This window comes from Aquarana catesbeiana, linkage group LG06, assembly GCF_042186555.1.
Source record: "Aquarana catesbeiana isolate 2022-GZ linkage group LG06, ASM4218655v1, whole genome shotgun sequence".
Lineage (NCBI taxonomy): Eukaryota > Metazoa > Chordata > Amphibia > Anura > Ranidae > Aquarana > Aquarana catesbeiana.
This window is the reverse complement of record NC_133329.1, coordinates 98,113,185-98,131,740: the sequence shown is the minus strand read 5'-3', so window position 1 is coordinate 98,131,740 and position 18,556 is coordinate 98,113,185. Positions and strand designations below refer to the sequence as shown.

At 41.8% G+C, this 18,556-nt stretch overlaps 1 protein-coding gene across 1 annotated transcript in view; it reads right to left on the bottom strand.

Moving 5' to 3' along the window:
* The window catches only part of GRID2IP (Grid2 interacting protein), a 211,705-nt gene that overhangs the window by 173,419 nt on the left and 19,730 nt on the right, over positions 1–18,556 (bottom strand). Inside the window, exon 2 of the mRNA XM_073636502.1 lies at positions 9,881–10,035. Within this exon, the coding sequence (XP_073492603.1) occupies positions 9,881–10,035 (155 nt within the window). The remainder of the gene's footprint in view (positions 1–9,880; positions 10,036–18,556) is intronic.

Here is an 18,556-nt window from a genome sequence, read left to right as displayed (position 1 = left end):
TGCACATCACTAAACATATTTGATACCCTACACATGGAACCTTCAACCTTCACCTCATTTACAAAACCAGCATTCTTCAAAGGAGAGCCCTTTGATCTGTACAGGAACTCTACTGCTGGTTTAAGGCTGAACCCCAAAATTAAAAAACTACCCTTGTCATGGGGCCTACTACACTACATGGGTTTAATGCTTATTAAATCTAGGGGATGAGGAAAAAAGTGTAGGACTTACCTTATTCCTTGCTTCGGAAGGCTCCCTCCATGCTGTGTGACCGATCCCCAAAAGCATTTTCTCTAAGGCGCTCCAACCAGCAGTCACACCAGTAGTTCTGCATTGTACATGAGGATAGCAGGGGCCCACCCACATCCCGGTGCATCAAAAAGAGGAGAAGGGAACCAAATCCTACTGGAGCAAGGACCAAGCTAACTATTACACCCTATTAATCTACCCCAAACCTAATAAGCATTAAACCCATTTTCATCCCATTAACTTTAAAGTGCATGTGAAGTCCAAATGTACCTTTATTTTAGTTTTGTAGTAAGTAAAAACTAAGTTAATAGCCCTATCAGGTTATTTTTTGTTGCCTATGTCTTTCTAGGAAGTTTTCCCTTTACTTTTGTCCTAGAGACACAACAGGAAATTAAGTTATAGAGGAAATTTCTTCAAAGTTTGTGGTCATAGACACAGGTGTCCCCATTGGAGGCTTTTCCCTCACCTCTTGCTCTAGTAATAACTTTGTCATTTTGGAATTGAAGTATAACTAAAGGTATGGTGGGGGTTTAGAACCATCATCAGGTTATTACTGCCTTCTGTGTCCTGTTATATTTAAGCGGGCCATGGATGGCCCTGCTGAACCGACCAAGATTCGAACCATGTATGGGCAGGCAGAATGTACCCAAAAGTTGATCGATCAACTTGGGTACAACCAGCCTCCCGGATTTTAAATGTGATTATTGGAAATGGCTATACTTTAACCTCACTTTCGGTATTTGTGACAATAGTCACCAGGGTGACTAAAGGGTGAATCTCCCCAGTGGGGACACAGCAATAAAAACTTGACAGAGAGTCTATTCCCACTCTATCAGAGACTAAAAATAAATAAAGTCGCCTTTACATAAACTTCAGAAATTATTGGATATGTCAGATGCCTGTTTCTCAACTGAGCATCGTGGTTCCTTCCACCAGTCCCTACACGACACAGTAGTGAGGTAAGGGTCAGCAGAAGGAACCACAACCTGCAGCAGGGGGTGCAGGCATCCAACACTCCCAGATGTGTTGAATGTGAAGGCTCATTGGGCAGTTGTAGCTATTCAACAGAGCAAAGATCAGGGGAATTAGAGGCAGGACCAGTAAATGTAAACCCAAATCATGCTTTGTAGCATTTTTTTTAAACCCAGGGACTTAAAGTCATAGGGATAGTCACTTGAAGTGGTTTGGTAACCAACTAATATAAACTTCTATTGTTAACAGTAGAAGAGACCAAAAGCTTGTACCAGCTGCCATTTGTAGGTAGACCTATCTGCTGGAATTTTTCCAGCCTTGACCATTATTATTATTTGCAAATTGTGTGACAGTTTGCCATTAGGTCGCAGACGGCACACCCTTTGGCTGCTAATACTCTGGTGCACTCAACAGCAATTCATTTGCAGAGATTAGCCGGTAAATCTTCTCCCTGAGCTTAGCATTTTATTTGCATTAACCCTTTGGCAGCTGGATGGGTCAACAGCAAATAACTTTAAAAATGAGCTATAGAGCAGAAGCGGAGCTAAGAGATTAGACGAAGACCAGCTGCTATCCTGCAGTCCATGCCTGGATCTCTCTGAGCATTAATGCACAGCCCTGTACACATAATACATTCTGTATTTTTATAGCACTGCCACAAGGGACCCCATTGCAGAGGAATGGGGCTAAATGTATCTATACAAACCTACGTCTCCTGAAATATTTACTAGGATAAGAAAGGATAAACTCATAATGGAGAAGCTTGACTCACCACAAAACCTAAAGGTATGCCTAGACTTGTGGAGATGTATAAAAGGACAACTCTGGACTTGCTGCTATTTATTTAAATCTTATGTAAAAGATGATGATTGCAAAACATACAGATGCAATCTGCTGATACAGCCATCTCAGAAATCGCAGTACTTCTAGGTATGGAGGAACATGTTATACGCTACCTTCGCTCTGACAATGCAGTGACTAAGCAGCAAACTGCCAAGTGTAAATGCACATGGGGTCAAGGCAGACCAAGTAGTGTGCAGTTACCAGCCATCAGGGTATGGTCTGTGCTTGAAAAGAGACTTTATTGAGGCTGCTGTGGGGGTGGCAGCCAGGAACCAGTAAGGTAAGGTTAGGACACCAAAGGGTGCCTGCTATACATTAGGTGGGTTATTTGTTTTTTCTTTTTGTTTTGAACACAGCTTTGAACTAACCCTAATGCCGCATACACACGGTCAGACTTTTCGTCTACAAAAGTCCGACGGACGCCGATGGACCAAAGTCGGCTGACAATCCGATCGTGTGTGGGCTTCCCCAGACTTTCAGCGGACTTTTCCAGCCGCAAATTGGACGGACTTTAGATTTGAAACATGCTTCAAATTTTTACGACGTAACTACGCCGGACCCAGAAATCCGCTCGTCTGTATGCTAGTCCGACGGACAAAAACCCACGCTAGGGCAGCTATTGGCTACTGGCTATCAACTTCCTTTTTTTAGTCCGGTGTACGTCATCACGTACGAATCCGTCGGACTTTTGTGTGATCGTATGTAGGAAAGTCTGCCGCAAGTCCGCCAAAAGTCCGCCAAAAGTCAGTCGAAAGTCTGTCGGACGGGCTGTCGGACGGGCTGTCGGACTTTTGTAGCCGAAAAGTCCGACCGTGTGTACGCGGCATAAGGCACATCTCTTGAGAGCAACCCTTGACCCATTTATATTCTTCACCATACTTCCCCCTGCTTAGTTTCTCTGTAGAAGTCAGGAATCAAACCTGTTCATGATTTCCTCCTTAAGGGACCATATTCAGGCCTGGTGAGTGATCACTTAGTCCAGCACTGCATCCTGGGAGGAAGTCTCCTTCTCCCACATCCCCAGAAGCATCAAATATCTACAGCAGCTTCAACAAAGTGGTGGCCAACTGAAAATTAGTGGGTCAAGAGGCTGGGCTATCAAGAGACTCTTTCATTTTGCCTTGAATTAGCTAAGCGACAGAGTATTTAATTATGCCTATTAAACCACAGACTTAAAGGCTACCCATAGACTTAAGATGGGAGCAGAAAGCCCAACTGCCCAAGTTGTTTCTGTTTATACACTATGCAGAAGCCATCATGCCTGGTTTATCTTAAAAGAACAAAAGCAATTGGCCAGTATCTTCTATTTTGGCTGACTGATTCTTACTAGGCACACGTGCACAAGTTGGAGGGAGTCCACAAAGACGTAATCATTTGCCATTACTGGAAAGATCAGGTGACAGTCATCTCAAATCTGTGGGCAGTCGTACATCTCCCATAATATTTTGTCCAGACAGAAAACCTCAATTAGCAAGGTAGAGTGAAGATTGGTAATGAACTATAGGACACATCAGCCAGAGACGTGCCTAACCTGCACAGTTCTTCTAGTTCAACGACTCACTGCATAGCAAGTTGTTGGGAATGACAGCCCTAGAAAGTGGACCTTTAAAAAGAAGTGGGTTGTGGCGGCTGACATATTTTTATCCTCAAAGATGCTCTTTAAAAAGGCTTGTAAGACATTGGTGCAAAGCTTCAGATACTGGCCATTATTAATACAAATCTTTCCTGCTCCCTGAGAGCAAAGCGTCTGTCTCAGCTCGGCTATTTGAGGATTTGTGAACTGCAATCTCGCGATCAACAAGAGACAAAAATAGAACAAGGAAACAGGAAAAAAAAAAAAAGAGCTTTGCCAAGTTATCTTCCACTGAATGGAAATATGCAGATTATGAGCTAGCTACCACCTGAGCTGTATTGCTGCACACACAAGATTAAAGTGTTTTGGGGATTTTGTAGAAAATGATGTAATGCAAAAAGAACAGGTAAGGAAGACAGATGCTCGATGTTTTAACAGTTACAACATTTTTAGCTTGAAATGTTGGAGGTAAATCTTAGTTCTTGCATATCTTTAAAATAAGTTACTTCTTCCATACCATTAAAGACTTGTGTGAAGGCCAGATGGCAAGACCTACCTTAAATATTTTCTCTCCAAGCTCATATCATTCCACAGACTGGGTTCACACTGCTGCGAATTTCAGATGTTTGTTTAGATGCGGTTAGGGAGACCAACATTCGCTTGTCAATTGAATAGAATGCACTTCTATGGGTTTGGTTCACATACCAGCATTGAGAATTTGATGCGGGGAAAAAAAAACTCCGGTGCTCCTTTGGTGAGGGTGCGATGCAACCCACATAAAATTCGCACCACATCGCAGCACAACAGTGTGAACCCAGGCTCACAACCTAACCTCCTACATCTGTCATGGTAAAATCTTTGGAGCACACAGGACTACGGTGGACCCAGGGCTGCTGTTAGAAACCATGGGGCCCCAAACAGCCAATCTGGCAGCCCCCCCCCCCCCAAATAAACACAGTTTACTATGCTTCAGTTATGAATGAACACAGTGAGTGAACCGATCACTCATTGTGTTCATTCAGAAAAAAAGAGGCTGGTAAATATGATATATTTACCTGACTCTTCTCCCACTGTCCATCCTGAAGAATCCTATTATGTGCTTGAAGCTGCAGCAGGGGGAAATGTATGGTGCAGAGTGAGGGTGATCGGTGTGGCGCGCGTGGGGGGGGGGTGTTAATTACTAGAACTGGTCCCTTGTATGTCTCTCTCTGCAGCAGCTGAAAGCTGGCATGAGGGAGACAAGGAGAAGCCAGCTTTCAGCTGCTGATCACCCTCTCAACCCAAATATGATTTACTCTGCTGCCTGGGTCCCCATGCTGGCCTGGGCCCCGTACAGCAGGACTGGTGATACTCCCTTATCCACTAACCTGAGTGGACCATACACCTGTCAGCTCATTTGAAGGAGCTGCCAATGCACAAGAACAAGGCTTGAGCACAAGAGCTTTCTTGAGCAGGAGTACAATGCAGGTGCTGCAGGATTTTAATCCTTCAGGGCGTAGTGTGTTACCAATTGTTTTCTTGGTGACTATGGTCCCAGCTGCCATGAGATCATTGCCAAGATTCTCCCCTGTAGTCCTGGGCTGATTCCTCACCATTCTCCTGATAATTGAAACGCCATGTGGTGAAAACTTGCATGGAGCCCCAGACCAAGGGAAATTGACAGTTATTTTGTGTTTCTTACATTTGCGAATAATCGCACCAACTGTTGTCACCCTCTCACCAAGCTGCTTGGCGATGGTCTTGTAGCCCATTCCAGCCTTGTGTAGATCTACAATCTTGTCCCTGACATCCTTAGACAGCTCTTTGGTCGTGGCCATGGTGGAGAGATTGGAATCTGATCGATTGATTGCTTCTGTGGACAGATGTCTTTTATACAGGTAACAAGCTGAGATAAGTAGCACTCCCTTTCAGAGAGTGCTCCTAATCTCAGCTCATTACCTGTATAGAAGACACCTGGGAGCCAGAAATCTTGCTGATTGATAGGGGATCAAACATTTATTTCACTCATTAAAATGCAAGTCGATTTATAACTTTTTGAATTGCGTTCTTCTGGATTTTTTTGTTGTTATTCTGTCTCACACTGTTAAAATAAACCTACCAATAAAATTATAGACTGATCTTTTCTTTGTCAGTGGGCAAACATACAAAATCAGCAGAGGATCAAATACTTTTTTTTCACTGTAGTGTGTGTTACTGCAACATAATGGCGTGAAAGGTCAATGAATCCCTTCCCATCTATGTAGCCCCTTTCATCCCCAGGAATGGATCCTAGAAAAACAAGTTTTGTTATATTCAGTTTGCTATCTGCCACACGTGCTTCAGCTTGTGATATGATTTGGGTCCATTGCCTACATCCTAGTCCTTCCCTGAATATTACCCTGGTCATGTGACGGGTGCCAGTGGTAAAGAGTCTTCTGTACTTAATGAGCAATCCGGCCATGGAGGCATGCATTTTGCGAATCAAAAAGACGTTATGAAAAAAGATGTTATTTGAAATACAATTTCTATTTATTTTTTAAATATGATAACCAAATGTATGTACATATTTTGCAATTGCATTCTATCAGCATCCCTACAGAAAAACACAGACAGCAGCGCTGTGTACAACTGACTGCTGTAATCACGCTAACCTCCTTATCATTAACAATTATACACAGCACACCACAAGCTCAAGGCAGAAGCCCCGTAAATCAGAAAAATTATTAAAATTAAAATTAGTTTTTTTTTTAATGCTTAGTCCTAATCACATATCACCAGAATCCAAGAAGCTGCAGATCATAATAAAGCTGCGTACACACGAGCGGAATGTCCGACAGAAAAAGTCAGACGGAATCTTTTCATTGTCTATTCCGATCATGTGTATGCCTCTTTGGATTTTTTTTTTTTCGAAAATTCTGACGGATCTAGAAATGGAACATGTTCTAAATATTTCTGACTAAACCAATTCCTATGGGGAAAACCGCTCGTCTGTATGCTGTTCCCACGGACCAAAAACAACGCTTGCTCTGAAGCAAGTACGAGACGGAAGCTATTGGCTACTGGCTATTGAACTTCCTTTTTCTAGTCCTGTCATACGTGCTGTACGTCACCACGTTCTGGATGGTCGGACTTTGGTAGGACTTTGGTTTGACCGTGTGTAGGCAAGACCGCTTGAATGGAATTCCATCGGAGAAACCTTCGGAGTTTATTCCGACGGCAAAACTGGTCGTGTGTACGCGGCATAAGAGTTTTAAAGGGACTTCAGCGTTTGCAATCCTAAATCATTGCTCCTTGGATCTCACGAGAGCGTGACAAAAACTTTCCTTGCAGGTTACTATGACATCTAAGCAAACCATTGCAAAGGCTTGGAAAACAAACATTTTTAAAGGGTCTGTTCACCTTAAAGTGATATTTTATTGATGACTGGAGCATATTGAGTCCTGGTTGGATACACCAACAGTGAGATCTCCCTGCCAAACTGGACTCTGTTCCTGTCCATCTGGAAGTTTTGGGTGTTCCCACCCACCTTTGTGTGTTCCAGAGCCTTCAAAATATAAAATGCATTAAAAATCCAGCAAGGATGGTTGGCGCCCTCCTATAACAGGCACAGCAGGTGTGTAGAACAGGGTTTTTTTAAAACAGTAGTTTTGTGTGGATTGGCCCTTTGGAAGTATTATAAAATAAGGCATATCTTTTATTTCTGAGCATATGGGAAGCATCTATGATTATTTTATTTTATGCAATGGAAAAGAACTGTAGGGGAAATTTGATCTTGGTTTCCATAGTGATAAGTTAGCTTACAGCTGGGAGCTTACCAATGCAGTTATGAGAAGTAAATAAAAGAATCTGGTTGCTACAGGCAACAAGAATACTTGAAGGAACTTTTATATGTAATTTCACCTTTTCTGACCAGTCACTGAAACATAAAATGATATTCTGAATCCATTTATAAAGCACCAACATATTTTCCATCATATCAGTTCTTACCCCAGAGGAGCTTGTACTTACCAAACTCATACAGACAAATTGAAATCAGCTATGCCATTTCTTGGTTCTCTTGCAAGAACTACCCACCCACTAATACTCACCTTCTCAGTGCTCCACCATTGTACCGTTCCTCTGTTGGAGCCCAAACCCTGTGTGATCTCCATGCAGGAAGATGTCGGGGCTTACACAGGGTTAATTACTTTTATGATCACATAAAGCATGAGAACACAGCAGGTATACAAAGCCAAGGGTAAAGAGTTTAAAAGCATAAAAAAAACAGCCAACATATTTTGGTGGTCACAAGCACTCTGTTTCGGCAGAGATGGACTCAAGGACCAGCAGGGATGGACACAAAATACAATTATAGTAAAATGTTCAAAACAGTCTTAAAGGAGAAGTACAGCCAAAGCTTGTTTGGCTGTACTTCTCCTGTGTTTTGAACCTTTAATCTTTGTTGACTTGCACTAATATAGCAAGCAACATTCACAACTGGGCATATATCACCATTTATATTATTAGGGCTGACTGAGGTGGTCCTTGTGAGCATCTCTTGGTGGCAGCGTCCTCTCTCCCAGCCTATCGTCATCTACCTTCCCTCTGCATGAGACCATATCTGACCCGCAACCCATGATATACCACCCTTTTTGAGGGCCTAATGCGGTGGGGCACACTGGAAGGATAAAAAACACTTTGTGCATCTGGTGTGACTTGGCCATACACTGTGAGTACCCATTGTCTGATTAACTATAGCTGCCATGCTGGACTATTCACCTGTATCAATATTGCTTGTATACATTTGCACGTTTTCATATACTGACATGCTGCTATTATTATACACATCAGAAAACTATATTTTGCTTTGATCCTCCCCTGAAGAAGGAATTGATCACATTCCGGGATCTTCTGTGAATCTGCCTGTGGTTTGGCCTCCCACCATGAGATCAACGGTATGCTCCAGAATTTAGCTAAATACACTGATGTTGTATGGCTATCTGCTTGTTCTTAATCTTGTATTATGATGACCACTATCACTTTAATATGTCATAATACAATGTTTTGATTTTACTCTCTCTTATCTGGTCTGACAACTGCCTAAAAAGTCTGGGTGGTTTTTCGTTTTCCTTTGCTAGTACTTCTCCTGTGAATTACAGGAGTGCAGTCCATTCTGCACTCCTGTGACCCATTTTCAGCAGACAGCAGGCTGAAGCCCGCTATCAGCTGACATTGCAGAGCCGGTCCAGGCTCGGGCAAGATTGCGACAATGAAGTCGGGATCCGCCCACATGCCTGGACCGACAAATGGCTCAGCCTCTCGGTGAGCCGCTGAGAGCCTGAGCCAGTGAGCGTGGGGGCAGAGCAGAGAGCGGTGACTGACAGTCACCAGCTCTCTGCTCAGGGAGCTGTGAGAACCAAGCGATCAGCTGTGTTTGATCACTCGGTTCTCAGTGTTAGAGCCGGGGGACAGATGCAGTATCAGACCAATGTTGCATCCACCCAAATGTGTTTCTGCAAGAAAGAAAAAACTCCATACTTCTCTCTAACAGTGATAACAAAACTTCAAAATAGAAAAGCTTCAGACTACGGTATATTGAATACATGATATCTAAATGCACATTTTGTTTTCTAAAGAAGTTCCTTAAGGCCCTGATGAAGGGAGAGCTTGTGATGCAAAATGCGTTGTTTTTTTTTAAATTTATGTTGCAAAAAAAATTATTAAAGAATTTTAGCTTGGCACACCTGTTGTATTCTTGTGCTTTGAGTTGCTCCCTTGGCACCCATTTGGGAGGATCCCAGTTTTATGGGAGCAGCTGAGCTGTATCCAAGAAGCTCACTGAATTAGTGTATTTTCTTCACTCCTAACAAATAAGACTTGAAATCTCAGTCCCACTTGGATAATTTTTCTCTGATCCCTATATCACATGATAGTTTACTCAGTCCAAACACTATCCTAGGAGGAAAAGTAAGATGTCACGTGGTCCCCTGTACAGGAAAGCACTGGGTATTTTAAGGGCTCTGACAGAGCGTGGCAAAAGATTAGTATTAGTGGGTGGGGGGGGTGTTCTTTCAACAAAACCTGTCATTTGACGCCAATGTGCAAAGCGGTCTCATTAAACAACCAGTATATGCTTTTTAAGTGGAGCCAGAACACAAGGAGTAAATCCACATAAAATGAAGAGATCATACAAATTTCTGGAAGATGGTGAGCAAACTTAAAACCCTGGTGTTGCAAGGCAAAACCATAAACATAACATTCAGATCAAATGGAAGAGTTTGCTACCTGATGCTGTCAATCAGACTGTGCTGGGACTCTTCGGTCAGTATCATGGGCAGCGTATACGCCAGACGGTCCACCTTGCGTTCCTGTGCATACTGCTTTAACAATGCAAAAACCTTCTCCTTTAGGGCCGGCTGATCTCCAAGGACCTCGTCAAGCTGGAAGAGAATGACAGGGGGCAAAGAGGCAGAGATCAGGAAAAGGACAAAACTGAAGGTGACGTCACACTAAGTATCACTTTCTCTACAAACTACAGTTTGGTTTTAAAACCAAGTCAAGGACAAATGTAAGCTGTAGTAGTTTTTTTTTTTTTTTACTGTTGAGAATTCAATAAAGTATTTATGAAAAGAGGCTGTAGCTGGATAATGGTCTGAAATCACCCCTACGCTAATAGCAATAAACTCAAGGAACATGTACACATTGAAAGCAAACAGGAATTACATTTCCTTTGAAAACACTTTTTCAGCATAGCAAAGAGAATCTTAAGCTAGCCATAGATGGATCAAAATTCAGCTGGTTCAGCAGGGAACGGTCAATTTTTTGGATTCATCTATGACCGGTTTCTTTCAAAAGGTTGGTTTCTCTCAAAAGGGAATGTTGGACATTTTTCATTTGATTAAAGTATGCAGCCAATAGCGCAGTGGGGAGGAGTCCTCCATCTATCTTGTGCGGATGAAGGAATACGTTTGTTTATTGATCAGCCAGCTGGTTGATAAAAAAAAAAAAAAGATCCATATGTGACCAGCTTTAAAGGGAAAGTTTGATGAGCTTTGGTCTGTGTTGTTTTAAACACAACTTTATACATGCATGACAAGAGCGTCCCAGAGCGCTATATATCTAATTACATAGTCTGGTTGAAAAAAGACACAAGTCCATCTAGTTCAACCAATAAAAGGGGGAAAAAAATTATGCAATTCTATATACACAATTCTATACCCACAGTTTATCCAAAGGAAGGTAAAAACCCCAGCAAAGCATGATCCAATTTGCTCTAGCAGGGGAAATAATTCCTTCCTGAACCCCCAGGGGTTAAACACTAGGGGGCGATCAAGTGGTTAAGTATGTCCTAGGGAGGTGTTCCAACTGTAGTGTGGGAAAAAAAGGGCGTCAATTTTGCTTGGGTAAAACGTCGCACAACCGCGCAATTGTCAGCTAAAGCGACTCAGTGCCAAATCGCAAAAAAATGCTCTGGTCAGGAAGGGGGTAAAATCTTCCGGGGCTGAAGTGGTTAAAGTGGAACTTCCCCTTTTGGGTGGAGCTCAGCTTTAAAGTGAAAAACTCAACACCAAGTTCACTATATGGACCCCTTTTTGTATTTGTACATGTTGATCATATCCCCCCTTAATCTTGTCTTCTCAAGAGAGAATAAACTCAGTTCCTCTAATCTTTCCTCAAAGCTAAATGGCTGTGCTTTCTTTCAGACACTCTAAGGTTCATTTACTAACACTAAAGAGTACAAAATCTGGTGTAGCTGTGCATGGTGGCCAATCAGCTCCTAAATTCAGCTTGTTAATTTAAGCTTTGAGAAAAAAAATGGAAGCCGATTGGTTTTTATGCAGCTCTGCACCAGATTTTGCACTCTGTAGTTTTAGTAAATCAATCCCTCTGTCTCTGGTTGTATAAAAGAGTTGGAAGTGAGGGTGAGGAGTCAATGCCTGGGCTCAATCACCCGTGTGTGTAAATTCTAGCTTGAGCTTTTGAGCTCTGTAAGCAGGCTTTCTCCAATAAAGGAAGGAAATGAAAAAAAAAATCTGGACACTATGAAAAAGAGCTCACAGTGTCACTTGCTGGCTGGATATGAAAATAAAAAATACTCATTTGCAATATTTCAAATTTACCTCACTAAAATATATTTTATTATTACTTTTTTAGGCCTGACAATAGGGGAAGACAAAATATACAAATCACTATACCTTACCTGTGTATCAAGCCCAGAGTCATTTCTATGAGCACAGCAAATTTGTGACCTGTCTTTATTTGTCTCCTTTGTCTTTGTAATATTGAATAGAAAGCAAAAAGAAATGCATGTGTGCGTCTTCTCATCTCTCATCTCTACATCAGTCTGTTTTGTATTCTGACAATCACACCATGTAAAATGTTACTGATGCCTGGAAGGCAGCAGAGCCATCAAAAAACACCTTGGAAGATATAAAAGGAGGATGCGTAGCCACATCCTGCCTCTAAGGACCGTCACTGAGCCCAGGCAGGCTGCTGTGTATTAAACTCTGTGCAAACTAAAATATCTCCATTTATATTATCTATTAAATGACAATAGCAAATACTTTTTGAAATTGTCCTGTTAGAATGTATTTATATTTAATTCCTTTCATCCATTAAAGTCCAAAGAGGGTTTGCAGCTAAAGGTTATTCTATACTTTTATCTCTAATAGCATACCATTAGGTCTACCGAGTGCCCCAAGTCTTCTTTAAAATATGAAAACAATTCATTCTATGTATTTTAAAGTTTTTGATCATCGTATAATTTATCTACTTTTCAATCCATCTATGTATTATTTATTTTGTCATCATAAAGCGGCATTACAGTTTTTAGACTAATTCAATTTTCTTTAGTTAAAAATATTATATTTGAGCCTAAGTGGTCATCAAGGTATCCTACCAGCCCCTCAATCTGTGTGCCCAGAGGTGCCTCTGGTCTATTAGAACCCTAGAAATGCCCCTGATACCTATGAGTTTTTTTTTCTATCCCATAAGGGTTATTCTATAAAAAAAATTCCACTTGTCTGAGTTTGTTTCGCATCTACAGTTCATGATCAAATGTCTGTATGGTCTTTGCCATCTAGGTGAAATGAGACAACAGGTAAAGAAAAGGATTACTAGGCATAAATATGCTATTAGGATTAAAGTGTCTTTGAACCCACATCATTAAAAACTATCAGTAAGTGGTGTATTACATCCTGTTCATACACGGTCACTATGAGATTCCTTTTCTTTATTCTGTAAAAACCTGGTTGATCCTGCGGCTCTCTGTCTCCACCTTCTGTCCATGTCCCCACTACAGTTGGGGATTTTTGCAGAGCAGTGTTGGCAGCTCTGCACATGCTCAGTTTTCAGTGTATTTTCAAACCTGAACATTTCCTCCTTATAGCATCTGAGCAGCCCTTTAGAGTCACACATCTGGGTGTATAAACAGTGGTAAATGACAGCCCGCGCCTTCCCTCCTCCTCCATACCCACTAACCAGGTAAACACAAATGGACGTGAGATATTACATTGTGATTGAGGCTTCATCTCCTTCTTATTCTAAGACACAGGATGGAGGGTTGTGACACAAGTGGGAGTGTTGCAGCTCCTGCTAGCTTTTCCTCTTCACTCTCTAATAATTTCTATTATGTTTCACCTGATATACTGTATATAAATCAATAAAGAAATAGACTGTAACATGTTATCCTTACTAGTATATATTGAATGTTTTTACTGTTGTAACAGATCTGTTTTTAGACTGATGAAAGGCTTATTGATTGAAACTGTTGCCAATATGTTTTGTCATATTTGAATTTAAAATATTTTTTTTATATGCTGCAACCCCTTTGGATTTCCAAATACATATTGAGCCTGAAAGGCATTAATTATATCTTCAGCAGGTGCTCTTCACCTCTTGTTTTGCATGTATAGATTATACAGTATATATATGTAATTATTCGCCTGGGGTTGGCTAGCAACGTGGTATCTGCAGAGGTTTACGTGGGCATCTTAGAGGAAAATTTTCTTTAACCATTTAGTCTAGGGATGAGGGTCAGTTAGTTTCATCTCCTTGACATCTCCGATGTAGCAAATACCCATTCCTTGCTCGGCGTCTTTTTGTTATTCTACTTGACTATTACTACTAAATATATCAATATATGGTCAACCATGACAAACTATGCAGGCAAAAACTGGGACAATGCTATGTCAGATTTTTATAAGAACTTTACTTAAAGGGAACAAAAAAGACACTGAATTATTATCCATCTTTTTTAATCTAAAGAAGCTATTAGAAAAAAAATCCTTAAATCACTGGCATATACACTCTTTTGAAAATTACATGAAAAGTAAAATCAATCCATTTGGGCTACAGGTCCAAATTTTCCAAACTGTGGAGAATATTGGACCATCATTCAAAAAGGAATGGGAAAAAAATCTGTCCATGTGCTCCAACGGCATGATGTCCCTCCTCATAGAGGAATATCAGAAAACTATTAGAGAAATTGATAGAGAATTGGAACCTTTATATGTCCAACTTACAGCTTTTAAGAACCATGCGTCATATATAAAATATGACAATGAATTGAACGAACACCTCGAACAATTCAACAGGGACATATTGGTCAAGAAGGAGAAAAAATTCTTGAGGGACCAAAATGCCTTTCAAGAGCAGAAAGCATACAATTATTAGATTGTAAGCTCTTCTGAGCAGGGCCCTCTTAATCCTCTTGTATTTATTGTATTATAACTGTATTGTCTCCCTTTTTTACATTATAAAGCGCTGTGTAAACTGTTGGCGCTATATAATAATAAATGGAAGAATACACAAGTTAGAATGAGGCCCAATTTTAAACAGAGGCCTCACAACACTGACCTTGGATTTTCTGATGCTTCCTCTGTATCTTCAGTCTCCTCCAGGGGACCTTCAAGATTTAAGAAGTCCAGAAAATCCAAAATAGGTTCTAATGGACCTGGATCCAATGAATAATCAAATAAAAAGCGTATTACTGAACCCTTAACCCCTTCCTCTCACAGTGGCACTCAAGTAGCGTCAGGTACTTCACTAGGCAATATCGACACTTTCCCTTCACTATTTCACGCTGACTCTAATCCCCTCCTTCCCAGACTTTTAAGCTTAGGTAATAAAGCACCACCACTCAATACCCTTCACGAGGATCGTTCGGCTAAACTAATTGACAACACTGAATCACAATGAACTACGGATCGGGTAAGCACTGAATGTACCCCTTCTACTGAATCTTTGATATCAAATTTGAATGTCATTAATTTGTCCTCCCACACACTCATCACTTTAGAAACACAAGTTCTTGCTCGGGGTTTGAGCTTTTGCCCCAACCAAGACCTAGACAAATTAGAGGTCGTCAAGGACCTCCAATTATTTGCCAGGAAGCTAATCCTAAAATAAGTGTATTCCAAAGATATACCCACCAAACCAAAGTTTGAATCGCAGGAACTCAAAGCCCTTGATATCCTGATTAACCTCTTAGAGGAAAATGATACCCCAGACCTAATTGATCAGATTGATCTTGAACACCTTCTTGGGCATTTTGACCAAACAGAACCCCCTCTGCCACCTTCAATTATCTACAAAAAGAAGTCGGATAAGTTTCCCACTTTGAATACAAATTCAAATGTGCTAGCTTTTGTGAAACTTACCTGCAATGAGATCTGTAAAATCAAGACTTCTGAACACAATCAAGACAACCTGTCCAGGGCTGAGAAGGAAGCTTTGAAATCATTGACAGACAATCCCTCGATAGTCATATGCATATGCCGAAAATATACTGACGAAATCTGAATGGGACTATATACAAACCCAATTACCATGTACCCCCACATTCTATTCTTTACCAAAATTATACAAGAGCATGCTCAGGCCATCGGGGAGGCCCATCATATCGGGCAATGGCTCAATCACTGAAAGGTTAAGTAAATTCCTGGATGGACACCTGCGCCCCTATGTAACCAATTTACCCAGTTACATATGTGACACTATGCAATTATTGCAAAATATCGATGGACTGTGCATTCCCTCCATGTCAGTCCTGGTGGCTATAGACGTGGAGGTTCTGTACAGTTCCATCCCATACAATAAGGGGTTGACCTGCATTAAGCATATTATCTTCCAGAATAGCCGGTTTGACAGAAAGACCAAGACTTTCTTGTAGGTGCCCTGGAATTCATACTTCACCACAATTATTTTACTTTCAGTGGTTCCCATTTCCTCCAGGTACAGGGTGTCGCGATGGGGACTTCTTGTGCCCCGTCGTATGCCAACCTGTACCTGGGGGAGTGGGAATGCATGATAAACCAATCAGAAGAACTGACCCCCTTCATGGGCAAAATAAAAGGGGAGTGGGAATAGGACCCAAGGTGTCCTTACCTTCAGTGAAGGAAAAAAACTGCGGTTTAACCTGATATAACTTTATTAGAACAGTTAGTAGAAAAACATTTTAATCATTGAAAGGAAAGCATAAACAATAGGAGATTGCATAAGGTAAAAACTGACAACGTTGTCACTTAAAAACGCATGCCCATGAGCTCAGCCATATCCCAGTCATCCACACGTGTCAATCATCTCAAGTCATTAAGTGTGACTGAATATATAATGCTTACATATGTTTAGGCGAGGTGAGTTCCGGGAAACCTTGGTAGCACAAGTCGGTACCCGTATTGTGCTTAACCCCTTCATGGGCAACATTGTCTTATGGTATAAATATATTGACAACATTTTCCTCATGTGGGATGGACTTACTGAGCAATTACAACCTTTTCTTCATAAACTCAGAATAATAATAATAATCAGAATAATTTCAATTTACTTTCACCATGACCTGGGACCAGTCTTCCATCACTTTCCTTGATGTGATCATCCACAAGGATGAAAATGGTCTACTTAGTAGTAGCTTATATAGGAAACCCATGGCTGGTAATTCCATATTACACGCCAGTAGCTTTCACCCATAGGCGTTAATTTCTTCCATCTCCTACTGTCAGTACTTGAGGATCAGGAGAAACTGCTCAGACAATGAAGTGTTTAGGAGAGAGGCTGGTCTATTCAAAGTAAGGCTTCTAGCACAATGCTATTCTAATGCGTGCCTGAAGAAAGCATTTAATAGGGACTGCACCAGGACATGGTGTGACTTTCTCTATAATCCCTCTTCAAAAACAAACAGGCAAAATCCAATTTCCATCATAACCAAATTTTCAAATCAGCATAAGACAATTAAGCGTCTTGTAGGAAAATACTGGCATGTCTTGACTTTGGACCCTACCATAGGTCCCTTTGTGCCAGACACTCCCTACTTCACTTTCAGACGAGCCAGATCTCTTCGAGACCAGTTGGTCTCGAGTGAATTTAGGGCAGATGGACGGAGAGATCCCTGCAAATGCACAGGAACTTTCACCTGCGGTGGATGCAAGTACTGCCAGTTTCTTAATACATCAAAAAATATTCTATTACCCAATGGTGAGCATCATAGACCACAACACTATGCCAATTGCCAAACGCCCAGTGTGGTGTATCTCCTCCTCTGTGACTGTGCATGCTTCTACATAAGCAAGACGAAAAGTTTTGGCGAAGAGCTTATCGCCATATTAGCTCAATGAGGGCGTGTAACCTAAGTCTCCTTCTTGGCAGACATGTTACTGACATACACAATGGAATTTTCCCCAGAATCTCGTTCCTAATCCTCAACCGCATACATCCAGGTATGCAGGAGGGGACTGGAATAAGATTCTATTGCAACATTAACAAAGGTGGATTTTCCGCCTTAATGCCACTAAACCACCTGGTTTAAATGGATCTGTTTCCTTCAGACCCTTTCTGGAGGGTTTCTCCTTGGGGGGGGGGATCAGAATGGGAACCAATTGACCCTATCTGATCAATGATTGGCCCCTTAGGATAATAAACTATTCAAACCTTTTAGTCCTTTAACCACTTGCTTACTGGGCACTTAAACCCCCCTCCTGCCCAGACCAATTTTCAGCTTTCAGCGCTGATGCATTTTGAATGACAATTGTGCGGTCATACAACACTGTACCCAAATGAAATTTTTATCATTTTTTTCACACAAATAGAGCTTTCTTTTGGTGGTATTTAATCACAGCTGTGATTTTTATTTTTTGCTAAACAAAAAAAAAATGGAAAATTTTGAAAAAAAAAAATCATGTTTCATTGTTCGTTATAAAATTTTGCAAGCAGGTAATTTTTCTCCTTCATTGATATGCGCTGATGAGACGGCACTGGTGGGCACTGATAGGCTGCACTGATGGGCACTGATAGGCACAGTTAAGGCAGCACTGATAGGCGCAGATAAGGCGGCACTGATGGGGACAGATAAGGCGGTACTGATGGGCACAGATAAGGTGGCACTGATGGCCACTGATAAGATGGCACTGATGGGCCCTGATGGGTGGCACTGATGGGCACTGATAGGTACAACTGATAGATGGCACTGATGGGCACTGGTAGGTGACACTGATGGGCACTGATGTGCAGCACTGTTGATGAGGCACTGATTGTGGGCACTAATGGGTGGCACTGTGGGCACTGATGGGTGGCACTGTGGGCACTGATGGGTGGCGCTGGTGGGCACTGGTAGGCGGCACTGTTGTTTACTGTTAGTTGGCCCTGGCAGGTGGCACAGGTGGGCACTGAGGAGCTGGCGGCAGCTCTCCGTGATCGGGACTAATGTCGTCTCACGGCCGCTGGTGATCGGCTGTTTTTTTTGCTCCTCGCGCTCTCAGCACGAGGAGAAAAAATAGCTGATTACCGGCTCTGTTTACATTACATGATCAGCTGTTATTGGCTGACAGCTGATCATGTGGTAAGGGGTCGGGATCGACCCCTTACTCCGATCTGTGATCCAGCGAGTCTCAGACTTGCTGATCACACAGCGCGCCGCGTGTGCCCTGCAGGGGGCGCGCAGGCCGCTCGGGCACGGGAGGACGTCAA